Below are 22042 nucleotides of genomic sequence, written 5' to 3'. Positions count from 1 at the left end.
GGAAGCAGTTGTTTAATAAATTAACAGGCAAATTAAAACAATTAAGCCACATTTCCTATTAGCTGCTCACAGTAATGAAGTTTGACGCTAACGAAATCAGGCACTTGATTTTTTAATCTTTTGTTTTTATGTATCCATTCTGGAGGAAAAGCTGTGGGAAGGCACAAAGAGTGACACAAGGTGAAGCTAAGTTCAGTATTGTGGTGCCAGCTGCCTCCTTGGTGCTTAGGGTGGGATTCCTTCCTTCCTTCCTTCCTTCCTTCCTTGCTTCCTTCCTTCCTTCCTTGCTTCCTCCCTCCCTCCCTTCCTTTTCTTTCCTTCCTTCCTTCCTTTTCTTTCCTTCCTTCCTTCCTTCCTTCCTTCCTTCCTTCCTTCCTTCCTTCCTTCCTTCCTTCCTTCCTTCCTTCCTTCCTTCCTTCCTTCCTTCCTTCCTTCCTTCCTTCCTTCCTTCCTTCCTTCCTTCCTTCCTTCCTTCCTTCCTTTCTTTTCTTCTTACAAAAAGTTTTGTGTCAGAGTGCCACCCAGCTCACCCCAACGCCACACAGACAAAGGAGCACATCCTCTGTGTTTGCTGGGAATTTGGGATAACTGGGAACAAAGTAGGCAGGTCTGACACACTGGGGATGTCTTGCAAAGCCATGTGGCTCTATCACAGGTGGCTTTGTGCCACTGCAGATTATTGCAGATGCTGAACTGGTACAAGATGTGGTTCCTCTCCAGCACCTTCATTCACAGTGCTCCTGTGAGAGGAGTGGGGTGAATATGGATAAATGACTTCAAAGGTGGTCAAGAGCTTAGCAGTAAATAGAACACCAGATCCAGTGGTACTCCTGAGAGCCAGCCCAGAGGCATGTATGGCACCTGCATGCCATAGCCATGCAGTGGCCTGGCTTCCCTCAGAGTGAGCTGTTTCATGGAAGTCTGAAGGAAGGGGGATGTCCTCGCACCTCTCCTGTGTGCCCTGTTCTGGGAGGGATGAGCAAAGGCTGAAGCTGGTGCAAATCCTGGGGGGGGGGGGGGGGGCAAGCAAAGCTGGGGTGATGCTATGGGGATGGTCAGCAGGCCTCACTGCATCCCCTTGGGTTGCCTGGGTGCAGGTGATGCAGCCTGGAGGCATTTTTGACTCCACTCAGTTTTTGTTGAGGGCATCTCCAGGCTTATTTTCTAGGGGAAGCATCATGCATCCTGATGCACAGAGCCTCCAAGGGCTGGGCTGGGAGCGCAGCCGAGGTGGCTTAAGTACATGGCAGATGGGCGCCAGCAGAGGTTGGAGTCAAGGGGATTTTTCGACATGCCTTTTTTTAATCTCCTCTTAAGCAGACCCACTCAAGGAAAGCTGTAATTATTTTAATCTCTTTTTTCCCCTTCCCACTCTGCAAATGCACTTGGCTTTGCAAGGCCTCAGAGGTAATTTTATGGAGGAAAAACATGCCAATTTTTTTTTTTTTTTAATTTTAATTATTTCAGATAGATACATTTCTAATGATGTACTAGCCAAGGAACAGAGGGTTTGTATTTATTATTATTACTATTTGTTATATTTTTACTCACTAAAGAATGAATCAACCGCTCCCAGAAGCCACCATGGACCATTGCAGATTGGTGAGACATGGCACACAGCCACCTCATTCCTTTCCTGCCCTCAGCCCCTCTGCAGCTGCTCGGGACTCTCTCTTAGTTCTTGATCGGATGCAAAGTTGCCATTCAGATGGGATCTGTGGTCAGGCACTGCCTGCTAGCACAGGTGAGTGGCAAGCATCTGCTTTGTAAGCGCTTGTAGGTTGTGGGTGTTAAGAATATCTTGGTTTTGGTTAAGAATAGAAAGCATCTGTGTGCACTGAGAATCTCCGCATCTTTGTGTATATGGAGGTGGTGTTTGTTGGACTTGTAGCAAAAAAAGGGTTCCGACACCCTATCCTTTGACTTGACTTCTCTTGGAACACATTCTGAACCCTCTCCTCTCCTACGGATGGGAAAGGGGGGGCAACCAGAGCTGAATTGAGGGTGTAGCAATTGAGTTCACCTGTGTTGCACAACTCTTTGTTCATTTGGGATTGGAGGCAGAGCTCCTTGGCCAGCTGCAAAGTAGGGCCTGGGGAAGGGATCTGAGCAGAAGCTATGGGATAAACCTGGTTGTCTGCATCCATGCTGGTTGGGGAGGAGAGCTTGTAAGAGCCCTGAGAGAAAGTGGGTATGGATATGATAACCTCTGCAGTCAGCTCCGGGAGCACAGTGCTGTGCAACCTCATCCTTCTGAAGGTCTGAAGCCATCCCAGTGCAGTTACAGGCTGTCTGTTCTCCTGCCCTGTCCTGTCTCCTGCTTGTTAGCAGCTCTCATTCTGCATTCTCACAAAAGCACTCATCAAACATTTACTGCATCCAGTTTACTGGAGAGAACCGTTTTCAGGGCACGACCTCAAGCTCTTAGAATATGATCAAGTCAGTGCACAAGCACTCTTTCCTGCGGTGTTGATGCTGCATCAACAATAGAGCGACGAATGCAGCCAGAAACTATTGCCATAATTGAAACATCTAATAAATAGGTCCTAAACCTGATAATTTAATTAAAGCCACCTGGCTGAAGGAGCCCAGCTCATAGACTGCTGTGGAGCAGGTAGCCCCTACAAAGACCAGGTTACAGCTTTGTCACTCAGGGAGGGTAATATATTGTGTTCTGCAGGAAAACATGGCCCTGAAACAAACCCTTCTCCAGTCTGTCTATTTCAGACTCTTTTGCTGTTTGTTTACATCAACCTGTATTTTTTCCATCCATTCCTGCCACTTATTTTGTGTATGCAGGGCCATGTGGCCACCCTCCTGATGGACAGCAGCTTTCTTCTGCCACAGCACTGTTGATCTGTGCTGGCTCCCAAGGTTCAACCTATGCTGTACTTCTCAGCCAATGGGTTTATTTCTGTTCTTTCATATTTTTTTTTTCTTGTTGTCTTGTAAAATACTTGCTACATGTAAGGTATGATCTGAGAAAAGGCGTTTCTTGCAGTTGTTGTGGTAGGACTCACGCTTTCCCAGGTGAGCTGGGGCTGGTGGACCTCCTGGGCCTGATAAGCTTGTATCCACCTAGGGCTGGTGGCCTCGGGTGTCCCAGGAGCCCAACTGCAGTTCTGAGGCCATGTAGTGTTCAGCTACTTGACCCCTGTAACTGTGAGTAGAGGCTTCACTTTGAAAACCAGCTAAAAGTTGGTCTGCAGTGATTGTGGATGTGCTATGATCCTGCTCCAGTGCTTTCTGCTGCACTCGTGCCCTTGTGATTGGGAGGCAGCTCAGCCCCATCCCCTAGCGAGGGGCCCTCCCCTTCACTGCATGCCTTGGGGTCACCCCAAACAGCCCTAGGGCTGCCCTTCATAGCTCCCTTCCTCATTATGCTGCCTCGGCACTTAAATTGAAGCTGAATTCAGTTCCCCTCGCTTTGGCTGCTATTCATCCTGGTCTCCAGCAATGGCATCCGGTAAACCTGTCCCATGGAAAGCCCTCGTTGTTCTGGCTATGGGGCTGCCATTGGTACCTCCTGCTCATGCCTAACCTGACTGTTAGAAGGTTGTCTCTGGATGGTTTTGTTTAATGCCTGTGACTGGCTGCTTTGTTTATGACTTTCCAGGACAAGAAGGTGCTCCTTGTTCCATTCATATTTACTGTATACGTGGTACCCCTGAAATGCCTTGCCTTCCAAAAAAGGCAGGATCAGATAAATCAACATGCAAGGCTGATTCTTGTCTTGTATCAAGGTGCTGAAGACTCATTGGGAGTGAAAAGTCTGCAGGCAGTTAGGACAGAAAGACAGCAGGTGTGGTGCTTCAGGAAGAAGGTGGCTGCTGTAAAACATGCCATGACTGTATCTCCCTTCCACCCAATCCTCTGGCCTCCTTACGGGCTCCTGTGCTGAGTTTTGGGTCTTACTGCCCTGGGGAATGTTGTATGTCTGGCAGCTCTCTCAAAAATAACCATAAAAAAGCCCCACAACTCACTCCAAACACTAAAAAATTAAACCAAATGCCTCATGTTGTCAACATGATAGAACATACTTAGGCTGCTCTATCCCATTATCTAGATGCAGCAACTGAACTCTTGTTGTTGTTTTTCTATTCCAGCATTGTAATGTAGGACCTTGGTGTAAACACTGTCTGCTGGTGATTAGAGGTCATCCTGCATTTCTCCTTTCACCAGGTATAGAGGTTGGAGGGGATGTGGGGACAGATTAAGGTCTTGGTGAGGGATGGGGCTGCAGCAGGGAGCAGTTCTTGGTGACAAGCAGATGGCTTGCATTGCTGCAGGACAGTCTGGCCAGAGGCATTTAATGCCTCAACTGTTTCTCTTGCATGGTTGCAGGTGATGTGCAGAGCTCCAGCACTGGGAGCTGTGGGGCTGGCTTCCTCTGGGCTAGGAGGAGGAATAAATCCAAGGCTTCAGGGCCAAGCAGTAGAATAACTTGTTGCAAAGGTGATTTTTTGTAGGTGCACACACTACCCAGAGAATGTGAGAACACTGGAACCTCTAGTGCCTGGGTGGTGAGTTCCAATTTCAGCTGCACAAACCAGCTGTGTATGCTGATGTTAGTGTTTTTTGAGGAGGCTGCTGAAGAGCAGCAGCTGTGCCTTGCTTCCTCACAGATGTATGGCAAGGATTTGCTGTCAAATTTGACTTACTCTATGGGCCCTGAAACAACCAGAGCAGTCTTCTGCACTAGTTTTGCAGGAGCATCAGAATAACCAAAGGATTGGTGCACTCAGGAAGCAGACTGGCCAGCATGCAAGAGACACATCAGGCTTATATTGAATTGTTAGAGTATGTTGCTGTAGTTATATTTCCAAGTAGATCATCTTAGGCACAAACTCATCCTGGGCAGTCTTGTTACGGCTTGAGCAAGATGCTGGCCCAGTGCTAAGGTTTGATGGTTTCAGCTGCTAACAGTTTGCCTGCTGTAGGGTGTTTCTTTACATCCCTTCCAAGCTGTGCAGTGAAACCTAAAAGAGAACAGATCTGCACCCGATGGTGTGGGGCCTTCTGCCAGGGCTGCTGCTGGTGCAAGAGGGACCTGGTGGAATCTGGGGTCCCCCCTCCTGCAAGAATAACACAGACAGGGCTATGACATAAGGGGCATAGCAGGAGCAGGGATTTCTTAATAGATTGTTCTGAAATACTTGGTTATATAAGAGTCAAGATTTTGCTGCTAACATCTTCTCAGCTCAAAGAAATGGGGTACAGCGTGCAGTTTGTGGCAGCACTGTGGAAATGAGAAGACTGAGCCTGACTGAGCAGCAATAAGACTTTCAACAGCTGCCACAGCTATTCTGCCACAGATCAGACTCTCCAAAATGTTAAAGCTTTGCAATAATGAATAGTTCATTAATGCGAGTAGAGCATCATCCCAGGAATTAAAAGATAAACTGTGAAGTGGTGGTGGTGCAGATAGCAAATATGTAGTGCTGTATGTTTTTATGATTACATTACAGTTCCTCTTGCTTTCATTTGTAATGCTCTGTATTGCTAAATGCTAATAGTACTAACTTGACAGATGAGAACTTAGAAAATACCTGGACAAAACTTTTTTTTGTTCTCAAATAATTAACTAACTGCTGAGTTTATTGAAAAACCTCCCCTTCCTCCACAGAGCATAAATACAAGCATGGGTGTTGCAGATGTCCTGCACGTGCGACAGGCTGGATTTGAGCTGGCTAGGGGCAGCGCGCATCTTTGGACCAGGACTAACAGGTATGTGCATATACACAGAGCAAACAAAAAAGCCTACCCTGCTTGACAGTTCCACCAGAGCATACAGAGTTAGGCTCACTTATCAAGGAAAGAGTCTCACTTGATTGGGACATGCATAAGCCATCCAATCCAAATTCCCCTCCAGATGCCAAATGAGGGATCTGCTACCAACTGCGTCCCCATCCTGAGTACAGCAGGAGCCTGAGCGCTGGCCTAATCCACGGCTGTGTTTGAATCAGGACTTCCCCCTTCACTAAAGGATTTCATTATAATAAATATTTTATCAGTGAATTCCAAAGGAATTAATAGTCATTTGCCACATACTTGAAGGAGTTACTGATGATTCTAATGGAATGAGGGTAGTTAAACATCTCTCAACACTTTTATTTAAGGGGGAAAAAGCCCACCACCAACAAAAAAAACCCAAACACTACAAACACCAGCCTAATGAAAGCCCTGCATCACAATTTTCACCTTAAGACATGGACAAAAGCTTCAAAGGCCTCATCCTGTGCGTCTGTGGAAGAGGAGTTCTGCTGCATGAGGGAGGAAAAACAAGCCAAACCAACTCCAAGCACAAGCTGTTCCTCTCAGGAACACAGCATTTGTGTGGCTAAGCCAGCCTTCTCACAGAAATCACAACAGACAACCTAGCTGCTGAGAGAAGCTCGCCAAGGTTGACCCTCAACTGTATCAGCTAAGAAAAACTTATTTCCCCAGACACAAATCTCCTCCTTTTCCAAACATGACTTGGAGAAAGATGTCAATCTGGCGAATACAGGAATAAAATAAAAAGTACACTTCAGTGTTCATCATATTTTCCTAGTAGGCTTACCTGTTCCTTGCCTAATTCTCCTTTTTCAGATGAACGTACCACTGTGAAGCTCTGAATAACCTTCGGCCTCCAAAAATAAGAAGGTTTTTCCTCTCAGCCCTGTGCTATACAATAAAGGGGGGGATGGAATTTACTTGCTTCTCATGTGAGACATGAATTTTTCCTTATTATTTCCTTTCAAAAATCTAGGCCTGCTACAGAGAGAAAAAAAAAAAAAAGTTCTTTGCAGCAGATCTAGGAAACCAGGCATGTCCTTGTAGACTGCAGCTTTCCTCAGAGAAGAGGAAACTGAAGCAATAAAAAAGAGTAATCTTCATCAACTACATCCAATAAGGTATTGCTGGTATTTTTCTCTCTGAGGTTAACTGGCTGCTACTAAGACAAAATATGAAGGGTCAACCCAACAACCACTTCCCCTTCAGGCTGAGAAGTCCCCTTTCTTACCTCACCTTGTTGCCTTCCAGAAGTCCCTCTGTTGGATCCATTTCTTCCAAACTACAGCTATTATGCCAACACAACATTCAGTTGACAATGGCAAGACTCAACTATCATGGCAACACAGTATTCAATCTACAACGCAGTTGCATATCCATCTTGACGGGTGCCTTTGTAACAACCAAGGCTCTTGCCATATGATTGGCAAAGTCAGGAGGAAAAAAACACATGAGCGATGCAGGCTTGTCTTCAGAACAAGTTTTATTAAGGTTTTGCTTTAACAAACAAATGTGTGAAGGCATCGATTCCTTAAGTTTTCTGTCGTATGGCATGGACAAAAGGAAAAACAACAGATTGGGAAGCGAATTCAGCACATAAACAACAGAGTAACAAAAGAGGCATGGATTAGCCTATATAGCTGTCATACCATCTATTAGAAGACATTTTGCAAGCAACAGTCTACATTTCTTTGCATTTAAGTAAAAACATATTTTTGATCAAGAAAATTACTTTTTTTTAAAACTTTTTCCTTTATATCACAAATGTCAGGGTAAGGCAAATCCCAGATGAATTGTATGATAAAAACCCCTATTCCCCGAGAAAATAGATCCGACATACTCTGCTAAGTTTGTCGGTTTGAAAGCAAAGCAGGCATGCACTGCATATAGAGAAATGTCTTTTTTTTTTTTTTTCCTTTTGATCAAGTGCATAAAGCAGAACAGTGTTAATTCACAAAGAGGCTTTTTCAGTGCTTTATAGAAAGATTTGCAATTAGCTGTGGTGAATGTGTGACCCAGCGTTACAGATGACATCTCAGACATCTTCTTTGGAGGTCGGTGTGGAAGGAAACCCGCCCATCATTGGAGCAGTCACTGGCTGGAGGATTAGCGAGCCTCACAGCAGGGACCAGCACTTTCAGAAATAGGAGCTGCAACATTAAAGCAGAGTCTGATACCTTGCATGCAGATATCAACAGGCAGGGGTTTCCCTCTATGCCAGGTATCAACTCCCGCATTTCTACACTTCCTGTCACATTAGCAGAGACTGTGTGGAGGAGCATGGGCCAAGCTGCAACCAGCAAACCCAAATGAGGAACTCACACCACCCAACTCTGCCCACTCTAGGACTAGTGAAAAATGAAAGAAACCAGAAGGAAATGAAAATCCACTGGAAGAAAGATAGAGGCCTATCTGAAGATTGTCCTGTAAGGATTTAATCAACTCATACATTTATTTATTCAACACTTCCTACACTTCTAGACTTCACACTTGCTGCTGTGTCTTCAGGAAAACCTTTCCCAGCTTCAGAGGCTTGCTGCCATTCAAAGACTGAGGCTGAATGAAAAGTGCAATGAAATTACTGTCAGAGGTTATAAATATCGTGTCTAACATGAGGCATTCTTGCAGTTAATTATTGTTCTTTACATCAGTTGGTCTTTGCAAGGACTTTGATGAGCCTTTGTCTCCAAACAGTTGTGCTTCTGTGACCAGCCTCCTTGCCAAAACCAAGGCTAGCAAATGCTTGAGGGACATGTGACAGCTCTGTTGAGGCCCGTTTACGCCAGCTGAGGACTTAGCAATCTAGGTTGTCCTCAATGTCTTTGAGCAATTCAAAAGATGAGCTTTCCCAATCTATCCCACGCCGTATGGAGGCAGTTCCCTCACATCCCTAGAGAAATGGATTCCTTTGATCTTTGTCTTTTCACAGAGACGGCCCTAACAGGGAAACTGTAGCTAGAGATACCTGATGCATTCATTCCTCTTCCTCCCACTCTTCCACCTTCTGTTATGACAGACTGTTTAAATCAAAATCAGCAAGTACAGAAGACACGTAGAAAGGGATGTGCGTCGCAGAGACACACTACTTGCAAAGCCACTGTCTACAAAACTGGAATCTGCTGGAAAAGAGGTGAAGGAACATCAGGAAAATGTCCACGTCCCAAAAGATGCATTTTTTGCATCTGGCAAGCTAACACGGATAAGAAGGAGAAACAGAAGAGTGGCTTCAAAGGGAATAAAGTCCAAAATGTAGAGCTAGAGGGCAGTTATCTCTCTAGGAAAACTAAAAAGAGTATAAGACAGATTAAAAGGCTTATGCTGTTTCTTCTAAAGCTGATCCAACTCCAAGTATCCACCAGTCTCCAGGAGAACTGTATGATGAAGAATTTCCTTGAGATCTTCTCTGGCATGGCCTCCATATGGTGGAAAATGCCACAGGAGCTGGCATGCAGAAATATTCATCCACCAAAGATACCACAAAAAGCAAATGTGCTGGAGCCATATAGATGATGAAAGGAGACAGTGTTCCTAGGGGCCATGCGTGCTCTCATGGGGAAATCTGGAGCTTTTGTTGTTTTCTTTTCTAATCCTTGCTTGTCTTGACACTCTTCCAAATCAACCTGCAGCAGACAGCAGCGATCAAATGCCATAGCTGATGCTATATTCCATAGGGACACAGCTTACTTGCTGTTAGGCTGGTGGAGAATTTATTGCCGAAGCTTCTCTACCTGGGATAAATGTAGTCCACAGGAGGATGGATATCCTTCCTCATCCTGGAAAATATCTTGCCTTGTTTTTTTAGTAATAAATAATTGATTTGGGATTGGTACCCATTCAGGAGGCCACCATAAAGAAAGAGAGGCCACCACAACTACTTTGGTTAAAAGGATCCAATTATTATCAATGGTGTTTTGAAATATGGTTTGTAGCCTGGGGACAGGTTGTGCACTCTTCTGTCGTGCATATCTTCTACTGGTTTCATTTACAGTGTAGCACAGAACTATATGTAAAATCCTTTTGTTCCTCTACTAAACATTTCTGCATGGCATTTGCTGGCAGACCAGTTGACATATGGTGAGACATTCTTATCCAAATAGCTGTTAATTACTTTTTTTTTTAATTTAAAAAAATCATGTATATGCAGTAGAAAATATAACAAGGGCTCACACGAGATACAGTGTGAAGCTGTTAAAGCCAGAAGCCATATTTAAAGATGTTTTAAATGCAGAATGCCTGCTATCCTCCTTCGCTCGCAGATTCCAGGAAACACGTTGCCTGCCCCTACGTGAAGGTTGTACTTATGGCATATGGATTTTGACATGCACGGACCTCTCTGGGAAAGAGGCAGATTGATCTGGGGTACTGACTGTTTGAGGCCATGTGTTATTTGCTTGATAGAACCGTGGAGGGGCACAGCCTGGCGCATGCTTGTCACTGTTTAGCTTCATTGCACCCCAGAGATCTCCTTTGGGCTTGCAAAGAGTAGAGGCAGGGGAAATAATGAGGCAGCAGGTAAATGAGAAGATAGTGTTAATGTGCAGGCTTTGCCTACGGCACGTACTCAGAGTCCGACCATTGACTCTTCAAGCAACTGGGTTGGGAGCTGCCGACTGCTCTGCATTAGGACAAGTTGCCAGGAGCTGCTGATCGAGAAGCCTGGAGGTGGGCGACATGCAGAGCTGTCTCTATCAATATATCTGAGATTTTGGAGCATCTCGTCTTTCAAATCCCTAGCACGAGGAGGGATGTTGTTTATTGGTGCATGTGGATTATAATCCTTTGTGGCAGTTCATGTTCTCAAAGCTAATCTCCATTGGTATCCTAGGGAACACTTTAAAAAAAAGGGGAGGGGGGGGGCAGGGAATAAATGTGCTCCTACAAGTTGCCTGCAGACAGTATCAGAACCGGGGAGGAAGATAAAGATGCTAGAAAAGGGGTGGACCTGAAGACAGGCTGACAATATGATGGAGGAGGAAAAGAGACCCGATATAACACAGGGACTTGTCATTCAGAAGTAACTGTTGTAATTGCAGGAATAATTGCAAACCATCATCAGAACTGGGAAATTGTGTTTCTTTCCAACAGGTTTACAGAACAAAACGCAATGAAGAACAAAGAGAAATTAAAGCAAAGAGTCATTTCCCCAAAGCTCCCTCCCTCCCAACCCACCGAGCACCTCTGTGTGCTCTTTTCTGCCAAGAATGATGCCATAGGATGTCAGCGCCTGCCCTTTGGGTTTTGTCGAGTCTCTTGTCTCCTGCATCCTTCCTTTGTCCTAGAGGGGAAGAGAGAAAGAAAGAAAGAAGGCAGAAGTTGAGAATAATGCTTACACAGACTTCAAGTCTCATCTTCCTAATGCAGAAGCCAAAGGTTTCCTTATCCATCACATACACAAAACATGTGCGTCATGTGGTGTATATACATATATTACATCTACAGTTATCTCACTGGTGTCTCATATCAGTACAGCACCTCTCTCTTCTGCTGGTGAGAACTTGGTAAACTATTTTTTCTGGCTTAACGGAGTGCTATGGCCACTGGTCTGTAGCTTCATGCACGCGTTTATTCTGTGAATCACTAGAATAAATTCTCTTGCTCACAGCATGGCACATCAATTTGAACTAGAGACTGGCCCTGGTGATAATCTGGGAACTGGGACCTCCTCCAGCTGTCCACATTTATTTTATTAGAAAATCCAAGGCAATAATGTAAGGGATAAGACACAACAAACCAGCTAGGCCTTCCTTCAGTTCATACAACCCATAACCTGTCTGTCATTCCCTCCCTGTTTCATGCTGTGAACCTGCCCATGCTTCTTGAGCTAAACGTTTTCAGAGTGACCTTTCCTGGCCTAAACTATCCTTTAGTACTTTCCTCTCTCCTGCCTCCTCATCGCTGGGTCTCAAACAGAACTCACCTTTCAGGCACATTTTAAACACTGCAGCTTTTTTGTACCAGGGACCAAGCAGCAATCAGAAGCACAGCACTTGTCCCATGCACGGTGCTGTGGAGATGCTTGCTCATGCAGACACTCACTAGACCTGCAACACACAGGGCCTGAAGAGCTCTGACATGATCCCTGACCTTACAAGCTGCTGGTCTCAGGCCCATGGCTTCATGAGGAAGCACAGCTCTGAAGTCGGAGATGCAAACTGGCAGCACTAATTGGGTTTTGTGTTTTCCCACAGCAACAAGCAAGTCCTTCTTTCAGCTATCATAGGTCCCTGGCACTGGTGGTGCTTTGGTGCCAGGCCATGCAACATTTTTCAAAAGCACTGCATTCGAACAGCAAATGTGGTGAGCAAAGATCTTGGAGGTTTAACGTGCTGATTGGTCCTCCCCCACAGACCTGCTCCTTGCAATTAAAAAAAGGCAGAAAGGTCAGAAGGACCCAAATGGAGAGCTGCAAAGAGTTCAATTTCTACTTCTAATCCCATGCTTGCCATTAAAATGCTGGGAAAGTCTTTCTGTAGCCCGGCTCAGGCCCTTTTGCTTCAGAAAGGTGCCAGGAGAATGAGACCTTGCAGTAGAATTGAGGACATTTATTAATTAATTACTAATTGCGGTGTTACTCTGGTGAACTTCACCTTCATACAGCAAAAATGACTGCAGCCCAAAGCATTCAGAGATATTAATTTCCACAAGAAAACGTGGCTGAAATGCAGACCCTCCTACAGAACACGTGAAAGCCGTGATAATTGTCACATCCATTTTTTAAACCAGTGAAGGGTATTAACCTTTCAATGTATTTTTAACTCTGAGGATTTTATTAGTTTCTTTTCCTTTTTTTCTCTAAGAGAACGTATGACAGGAGGCTTGGGAAGGGGGAAGGAAGAGCTGTGGAAGCCAAATTTTAATTGCAAAGGCGCTTTCTCGTTGTGTGTTGGTACTTTCTAGCAAGGACACCATCAGCTGTATTTCTCGCTCCAGCAGTACAGCAGCATATTGTCAATATGCTGACAAGGGCAAAGGGGCGTGCTCAGTAATAAGACCTTCTATTTTAAATCTCTCCGATACAGCTGCCACTGTTGTAAAGCTTCTATATTTGGTCTTGAGCTACATGAAATCCTATTACATAAATAGCACACCTTGCCGTGTATGATATTAGCAATGCCGAGGCAGTGTTGCGTGTTAATGCTTAAAAATTCTGTTCTGAGATAGACATAGAACTCCTTCTTGTAGCTGGGGTGGTCCTGGACCGCTGTCTTCCTAGCAAATTACTCATTTTTATTTAAGGCTGATGCTGCTTGCATCCATGAAGACTTCCACAGCAACAGCTACCATCAAGCGCTCTTGGAATAGCACCGTCATTTAACGCATAAAACAGCAAAGCTCTGAAAAGCAGCACAGCTCCAGAAGGCAGCTTGCTGCCTTTGCCTTGTTTTACAGCAGCGCAGTCACAAGTGACGTGGGGCATTGCAGAGCCAAGGGCAGTAAAGCCCTCGTGATGTGAGTCTGTTGCTCCCAGCATGCAGATCGCACAGAACTGAACCCTGTTCTGAGCAGTATAAATTGCCTGTCATTTTCCAAAGTGATGCCAAAACTCACTCACTCCGTTACTCTTCCACTGCTTATCTCACTGCTGTCCTGCCTTCTGATGATCTAAGACCACGCACTGTCCAAAGCCATTACAGATGCAGAATGCTGCTGCCATCCTTATCTGACAAATCAAGTCTACAGGATATGTTTATCCTTTTGTACAATAGAAGCCTTATTAGCCCATTGTTTTTTGTGCTCTCCTTTTTTTTTTTTTTTTTTGGTGAATCCTAACTTTCATTGCAGTCATTTTTAAATTGAGTTTTCAAATAGAACCAAAATGGAAAATGGAGAGGAAAATAGCCATAAATATCTTACCTGTTAGTTAAGCTTCTGGCACAGTTTCCATTGGATCTTTTATACTTTCGACTTGGCTATCCATTTCAGCTGAAAACAAAACAAGACAGTGGTCAAATGGTGCTCACAATACACGTTAAGTTTATCACCTTGAGTAAGAACCACTCTCTGCCCCAAAGGCACAGAGTTCAATTATCACACTATCATTCTGTGTGTTCCATCTACGTAAGTATCTCTTACACCAGTTGTCTTAATCTGCAACTACACGGAATCCCCAGTGAATGGTTCTGCATGGGCATATGCTTCAGCATTGCTGGAAATGCCAAGCCTCTGGATGCAGATTTTCACTTTAGTCCAAATGCACTGAATTTCATTCTGGCACCTACGAAAAATGGCCAGCTGATGAGCTAAATGACCCTCCTCTGTCTCTGTAGTCAACCAGTAGATGTATAGATACTTCCAAGGGGTGATTTAGAGCTTCACCAGGCAAAGCGGTCTTGACCCCTGCCTGCTACTGCTGGCGTGTTGCTGTGCTGCGGTGAGGGGGTTACGCGGATACGCAATCATTTATTTGGCACCTGACATGGAGATTTTTCATGTTGGCCATGCTAATGAGGGCTGCGAATCTCTTAGCTTCCCCATGTGAGAACGAAAGAGGAAGGATTTTCTGCTTGGAGCCTTTGGCTGAGAGCAAAATCTTTGATGTGAACATCCCCAGCAGGACCTGGGTTCCACCGGGGGATGGATGCAGATCCACCTCTCATTGCAGTGATGCTGCCTCTGCCTTTGACTGTCCTTGAACTGCAAACTGCTGGAGGGACAACAGCATTAGATCCCACATTTACTAGTTCACTAGTGTACTATCAATTTACCCTAACAATCTTATTTTTCTGTATAATATTACTGCAGAAAAAAAGAGATGATTTACATGGAAGGCTTAAGTGCCTTCATTTCAATATGACCATAGTTTATATGTCATGACAAATCAACAGTAGCACGTGTGATTGGCTAAACACAAAAGGGTTCCTTCAACACATGCATTTGTAGGACGTGTAGTATTTAGTATCTGCTCTAGAATGAATTTGATCGAGGCCATTTATACATTTCTCTGCTTTTAACCTTGCCTTACTTTGTGGTCTCAGCTGCAGTCATTTGACGTGTGTGACAGGAAAACCCTCAAACCTGAATGGGAGATTTGGAAACTAAGGGAAGACAAGGGAAACAAAAGGCCAAAAATCAATAGCTACTTCCAGCCAGGCATTATGATCTCTGAGTCAATATCGTGTCAATACACCTGTTAGGATTGTGATGAATTATTTGTAAATTATTCATCATCCATATGCAGAATAGATCCCATAATGGCTTCCTGGATGTATGCAATGAATAACAAGAAAAGTATCCGCTCCTGATTATGGAGCTCTGATGCACATCGTATTTAGCGATGTTGTGTTCTTCATATGCATTTGCATAGCAAAGACAGGATGCTTAATAAAAAATCATTAAGGGAAGGCTGCTGCGCACTGATGACAGCAGCCTTTCTCAGCCTCATTATGCCAGCCGGTTTCACCAGCTTGGTTTTCTGAAAGTACCAGAAGGCTTTGCTCACATTTCAAAGAGATTTCTTTCAAAACCAAAGCTTCATTTGAAACCCGAGGTCAAACTCTGTCAGCATCCCAAACGAGCATACCTCTTCCCCCACCTTGCATTTTTTAGAAGCTACCAACAGCCGTCCCTGCTCTTGCTGACAGCGCATCACATTGGGATGGGTGAGATGCAAACCACCCAGCACCTCTTTAAGGGCAATATGAAAGCACAGGGTGTCTTGAAACATGGAGCCAGAGGGGAAGTGGGAGGAACTGGGGTGCCCAAGGGTTTCACCATCAGCTTTTTTCCACATATGGGTGAATAACCTCAGCTCTTTTCATTAACACTGACAGGGACAGGAAGATCTAACTGAAGGATAAGCTTCTGCAGACCACTGGGTGAACCCCAACAACAGATGTTACGAGGCCACCTACATAATCCTTGATGCTTAGCCTGAAAAGCCATGGAGCACCTACCGAGGAGCAGATGGAAGGGCTGCTGCTGGGAATGGGGGGGACATGACTCACCAGCCTCACTGCACAAGTTGCTGCTGGAACAATGTGGCTGGCCCCAAGCATGCTACATCTAATCACAATGCAAACCAGAAAGAGGCTTGTCACCACTAGAAGTTTTTACATGTGTTAAACTGCTAAATCACATTACACACATCTAGAGCTGCCAGCTCAGCAAAGCACTTGAAGTTCAAGGCGGCTGCCCATCACCCTACATGCAGCTTTACCAGTTCTGGAGCTTCATGTGGGGGCTTTTTAAGACAGAAATAGACATTTCTGTGCAATAGAAATGGAGTCTTTCTGTCTGTTTTCTACTTAAATTCTGGGCTGCTGGGGAGGGCCTGTGTGCATCTCCTTTCTTCATCCGTGAGCTGCTGAGCAGCTCTCAAATTAAGACCGTGAAAGAGTTTCCACTCAAAAGCAAGCAAGTTCCCTGCAAGGGGAGAAAAAACAAGGGGCGCAGAGTTCACACATGCAAAGTGGTGGCCGTGCTTCAGCAGCATCCCTCCACTCCCCCGCGAGCCAGCAGCGTGTTTAAAGGTCAGGGAGCCAGCAGTCATGGCGCGGCATCTAAGCAGAGAAGACAGGTAAATGGGAGGCTGGAAAACTATGTTCAGGGTTGTCTGAAAGAGACGACACGTTTTCCCCCCAGAGAATAATGTGCTGTAGATCTGGATGGCAGGTGAAAGAAAAGTATTATTGTATTGATTTAAATAGGAGCTCGGTCAGACTGCTACTTGCAAATGTCATCTGTTTCTTCAGCTGCTTCCTAAACAATGTCTCCCTTCACGTTCGTATCACTTGGCTATCGCACACTCAGCTGTAATTCCAGACTGCTCAGGAAAGAAAATTACCTATTTTGAATCAAACTGACTGTGCTGCAATGATATATGTGCACCTGTTTACTTGGTAGTTACTCGCTTCTTGGATATTACATAAACAACGTGTGATGATGTTAACCGCTGAGATCTTGCTTTTGTGTTGCTTCTGTGAGTCACGTGAAGGTCAGGGCACCGGTGCTACACTCATCAGCTTGCAGTGGCTTATGAAACAAACCAAAGTTTCACTTTTGACACTTCTTTTGTGCTCGCTGTATCTTTTTCTTTTCTCCTATTCTGCCAGCAAGTCAAGATGCAGCTTTCCACAGGCTTGAAATAAGAAAGGCCAATGAGTAACTCCATTATTGAAGGAGTGAAAAGCTTGATCCGCCTAATACCAGCTGCAAACTAACATCTACCATCGTAATCCCTACAGCTTTGGCAGAGGAGAAAAAAAAATTGTCTGTGGGCAGAGAAACACCACCTGGGAAACCAGTTACCAAAGGTTGCTTTTGTCATTGCTAAACAACTAACCAGAAAATCTGTCCTGGGTACAAGAAATTTAATATCCAGAGATCTTTGCTCTGGTTTCCAATGGAGATTGCAAGCAGCAGTTGTAATGTATGACTGCATAAAAACAACCCTGTACTATGATTCCAACTGCAGGTTAAGCTGCGGAGAAACAAAGACTTCCCGTGATGGCAGAGTACACTGCATTAGTGAACACTCTTCTCCATTTCTGCATAACAGGAATTTTGCAGAAAAACAAGTCACAAGATGAGCTATATGCAAAAGACCATAAGCAAAGAATGGAAGGAAAGAAACCTGTGAAGATCACCATTGCAGAAGCTGTCAGCTGAATCAGCTGTGCTGTGCTGCAGCACACATCCACAGTAGCCATGCGGATGCTCCTCTCTTCAGAAAAAAATCCCTACAGATATTCCTTCAGTAAATTTGTGTTCTGTAAGTAGCCCAGGCCATTCCAGGGATCCAAAATTAAAGTCACTTAAAATGGCTACAGATTTTTTGGTTGATTTCTTCAGGAGATGAAGAGAGAAGGCTGTTCTGGCTTCATTCTGTGCAATTTTTAGTAACAGCATAATCTCCAGTATTAAAAAAGGCAAACCAACCAGCAACCAAACCAATTAAGCATGTTTCTTCTCTCTGTTCTTACAAAAGCTTCTCTACAATCCAGTATCAAAATCAGTCAGCAGTCCAAATGCTGCAATATGATCCAATGTCAGAGAACAGAAACTGGCGTTAGATACTTTGCATAATTAATGTCAAAAGGAATGCAATAGTTTTATCTTGGAGACATAAACATTTTTGCCTTGAATTTATATTATGTAAATGCTGGAGACATTAAGGGATGAATCAGAAATCTGCACTACAGGTCTGCACCCACGGTCTGCACTACAGACAGGGGTCTCATTGACGATGACAAACAAAATGGGGACTGGAAGACCAAATCTGAGAACACTGCCTTTTGAAGCAGTCAAAAAGACTTTTCAATCAGAATCCAAAAGAGTCCCTCATGTAGTTTTGTTAAGATACTGGAGCCCATCCAGAAGAATGACAAAGGGTTTGCCTTCCCAAAATCTAAGCACTAGGGCCCTGATCCCATCCAGCATTTCTTTACCACAGGAAGAGTCCAGTTAGCAATTTGTTTTTGTTTAAAAACTGGTTATGCATGATGAGCTGGAGCAGAGACTTAGTACTCAGCCTGTGCCAGCTAGACAGCCAGGTCATCTGCTTACCAAAGGAACTGACCAAAAAATGATTTCATCAAGTTGCAAGCTGGGACAACTGGGTTGCTAACATTCACAAACCCAACTGGAACTGCTGCTAGGTCACAACATCACAATAGTTTTATTAGCAGTAAATGCTCTAGGGGGATAATTTCTCTTTTCTACCAGACTGAGCTATGCTAGGACCTCCCTTCCTCTGAAGGGAAATCAGCTCTGAGTTAGAACAAGCTTATATGTTGACCTCCAATTGACATTAAGTTCAGAGTGGCTATAGAACCAACGCTTGCCTCAGGATGGAGTCAGGAACTGTCTCAGAAGCTTTCACAAATATTATTTTCTGACTCCTCTGTGAGATGAGATACGTCTTGGCCAAATCAATTTCCAGACCAAATTACAGTAGGCCTAAAATACCATGTAGTTAAAAGGCAAGCAGATTGAATGTGTCAACTGAACATATAAACTGAGCCAATTAGAACAGCAGAGGTATGAAAGGGGCTTTCAAGGAAGTGCTGTGGACTCAATTTTATGAGAAACACGCTGCACTGAATCTTGATGGACCACCGGGAATGGGCATCCAGACCTAAAAAGACCCAGTAATAATTGTAAAAAACAAACAACCAAAACCAACCTCATAAGTCTCTGACAGGTAACAGTAGAAATTCACAGAACTGCAGGGGTTGGAAGGGACCTCAAGAGATCATCGAGTCCAACCCCCTGCTAAAGCAGTTCCCTACAACAGGTCACTCAGGTAGGCATCCACAAGGGCCTTGAATATCTCCACAGAAGGAGAGTCCACCACCTCTCTGGGCAGCCTGTTGCAGTGCTCCATCATCCTTACCATAATGGAATGGAACTTCCTATGTTCAAGTTTTAAGGCATTGCTCCTTGTCCTATCGCTATGCACCACTGAAAAGAGCCTCGCCTCATCCATTTGTCTCCCACCTCCCTTTAGACATTTATAAACATTAATCACATCCCTCCTCAAGTCATCTTTTCCCCACGCTGCACAGCCCCAGGTCTCTCAGCCTTTCCTCACCTGGAGTGAGATGCTCCAGGCCCTTCATCATCTTTGTGGCCTTCTGCTACACTCCTTCTAGGGGATCCCTGTCTGTTTTGAACTGGTGAGCCCAGAACTGAACATAGTATTCTAAATGTGGCCTCACCAGGGCAGAGTAGAGGGAGAGGATCAGATCACCTCCCTTGCCCTGTTGGCCACGCTCTCTGTAATGCACCCCAGGATATCATTGGCCTTCTTGGATACAAGGGCACACTGCTGGCTCTGAGAAGTCTCAGTTGTAGAGATTATAAATAAAGTTCTTATTTTGAGGGGTAAGTGTACAGACAAACCTTAGGAAGGCATGCTATTTGTGCACTACGACAATGAAAATGTTAAAACAACAAACCATCTTTACTTGAAGCTTCTGCTGCTTCACATGCAAGCTCAACCTTCATAGGCTCTGCAGCAGTTTCCTCTTGCTCTTGTATCCCTGTAAGTGAAAGGAGAAAAACCGAAACTTAAGTACCTGATTAACGTATAATGCCCGAACTCTGTACGCCTGTTCTTTTCTGTATTTTTTTTCCTTATGGCATGCTTTTACCTTTATAGACTGTGCTGCTGTAAAGAGGCAGTTTTCTGAGAAAAGGGCAGGGGATATGAGGGGTGGAACATGGTTTGAAAATAATTGCTTAAATATTTGCACTTATCTGCACTTCTTTCTAACTAGGATTGTTAAAACCCCATCACAGTGTGTGCTTCTGTCTCCCTGCTGTTCTTCTCCTCAGCATTTTTGTAGAAGCCTTTCTGCTCATAAACTGCAGTATGTGATGGGGACCTAATCACACTTACGAGTTTCTCCAGCTAGCAGAATAAAAATAGATACAGTGAGAGTTCAAACATATCCACAGTCAGACACAAACTAGAATTTGAATTTAGGAAAATGCACTTTATTGCTGAAACTCAACATTTTTCTCTCTTCTGCCTCAGGCTTGTCTGCAAACTTAGATTCAATCTCTTAACAGTATTTGAAATGGGGAAGAAAAACTGTTTTTGCTGTTTCATACACAGTGCTCCTGATACTCTGCCATTTGGAGTGCCGAGAAGACAGTTTTTAGTTCATTTCCATCAGAGTGCTGCTCTGCTATTGTGGCCACCATAAGCTGCTGCCCTGCCCTGCAGTGCAGCTCCAGGATGCCAAGCTATTGGTTGCTAAGCAATCGAGACACTGGGGGAGTTGTGAGGAGACAGCAAAGCATAGCAAGGACTGAAACATTTTGTAAGGGGTTTACTCGTGAGTGTAAACAATTTACCGCTGCAGCAACAGACATAAAACATTCAAAGTAACACAAACACCTTTCTGTATGGGTTGAGGGTGTTTTTATAAAATGCACTTCAGTGCACTCCATCCTGTTTGTGCACAAGCACGTATTTCCTGCTGAAGCTTTCCTTCTGATTGTATCTGCCAGCCCAGGTGCTGTGACGGAGATGTCAGCCCTCTCTGTGCACCCTATGATGGTGGTGCTGCTCTCACAGGCAACTTCCAGCACACGGCCCGTACTTTTACCAAGTGTTAAAATGCTAAAACGAGGGCCTGGCAAATGCAGAAGCCAACACAAATCGGCCCAGTTTGCTGTTTCACTGAGCGCGGAGGGAAGCTCGGCGGACAGTGTTACAGTGAGATTTGTCACAGAAAGGTCCCATGTGTGCTGCTCTTCCATGAGCTTGGGTGCATGGCTATACGAGAAACAACACTGTGGAAAATCATCACCCCACCACGAACATAGCATCTCCCTGTGAGATGCCCATGTGCTTGCTGCAGGAATTCAGGACGCCTGCTAAATACGGGCGCTCTCCTGCTGGCAGCTGATGCCAGCGGATCAGGCTTTGCCCACTTTCCAGCACCGCCTATGAACCAAACGAAGCGGATGCAATGTGACAGGTTATGTTTGGGCTCCCAGCTCCTCTAGCAGCTCAAGCTGCCTCCACGGCTGGCAGCTCCTCAATGCCTGCCCGGAGTTCCCGGCCCTACCCCAAGATCTCCCATTAACTAGCCAGCACGCCTGGCTTCACCGCGCTACCGAAAGGCTTCTCTCTTTCCACTTCAGAAATCCCTCATGCAGCTGACAGGTGCAAAGCATTATTGGCACAGTGCAAGCCTGAAGACAGAGCCTAATTAAAGCCACAGCACTTTGTGCACACGCATGTGTTGGTGTGTGCACGCTCGTACTAATTGGGGCTGTGAAAGCAGAAGGTGTTGAGGGCCCCCAACACAAAAAGCCTCAGGGTGGGCAGCCCTCAAGGGAGACCCAAAGGGCAACAACAGCTGCAGCAAATCTGTAAAATTGCTTTTCGTAAGGTTGAGGGCTATGAACATTGTCAGACGAGCACTAGCATGTGTCCTACACTTCCCCTTCCTTCCGAGTCTGCTTAGCTGATTTGCCATCCCTTCAGGGACTGGATTATGGCCACATTGTGCTTTTTATGGCATATGTTGATTGCTGCAGATTGTCAGCAAGAAAAGTATAGCGAGACACATTGTTCAGGGATGAAGGAGGCAGGAGACGTTTTAGACCTTCACAAAGCTGAGTACTACTGCAAACCTTGGGAGGGTGCTTGTGTGCTCTACCAGCTGATTTTGGGAAAGACTTTCAACTGGCGTTAACATAAATCTTCATTTCTTCCCTTGCTCTTGTTACAGGATGAGGACAGCAGCACTTCACCACGCTGCCGTGCATGCAGGAGGGGCATGATCTGCAAATCTTCTTCCCTGCCGTG

General features: G+C 44.9%; 1 protein-coding gene and 1 long non-coding RNA gene across 10 annotated transcripts in view; one reads left to right on the top strand and one right to left on the bottom strand.

Annotated features, from left to right (window-relative positions):
• The first annotated feature begins 1026 nt into the window (after window positions 1-1026).
• LOC121110248 lies at window positions 1027-5868 on the top strand. The gene is made up of 3 exons (XR_005858479.1): window positions 1027-1744; window positions 4107-4182; window positions 5627-5868. It is a non-coding gene; the product is annotated as an uncharacterized LOC121110248 (long non-coding RNA).
• A 1372-nt stretch (window positions 5869-7240) lies between these two features.
• MACROD2 (MACRO domain containing 2) overlaps window positions 7241-22042 on the bottom strand; it is an 838556-nt gene continuing 823754 nt past the window's right edge. For 4 of the 9 annotated variants that reach the window (XM_015283424.4, XM_015283425.4, XM_015283426.4 and 1 more), the window contains 3 exons: window positions 19674-19757; window positions 13630-13698; window positions 7241-11050 (listed from right to left, as the gene is read on the bottom strand). In XM_015283424.4, coding sequence (XP_015138910.3) covers window positions 13637-13698; window positions 19674-19757 — 146 coding nt within the window. In that variant the 3' untranslated portion in view covers window positions 7241-11050; window positions 13630-13636. The remainder of the gene's footprint in view (window positions 11051-13629; window positions 13699-19673; window positions 19758-22042) is intronic. The other 5 variants (XM_025149218.3, XM_040697782.2, XM_040697785.2 and 2 more) reach the window with 2 other exon arrangements.

This window comes from Gallus gallus, chromosome 3 (genome assembly GCF_016699485.2).
Source record: "Gallus gallus isolate bGalGal1 chromosome 3, bGalGal1.mat.broiler.GRCg7b, whole genome shotgun sequence".
Taxonomy (NCBI): Eukaryota; Metazoa; Chordata; class Aves; order Galliformes; family Phasianidae; genus Gallus; species Gallus gallus.
The sequence above is the reverse complement of the archived record's forward strand: the minus strand, read 5'-3'. Positions and strand labels throughout refer to the sequence as shown.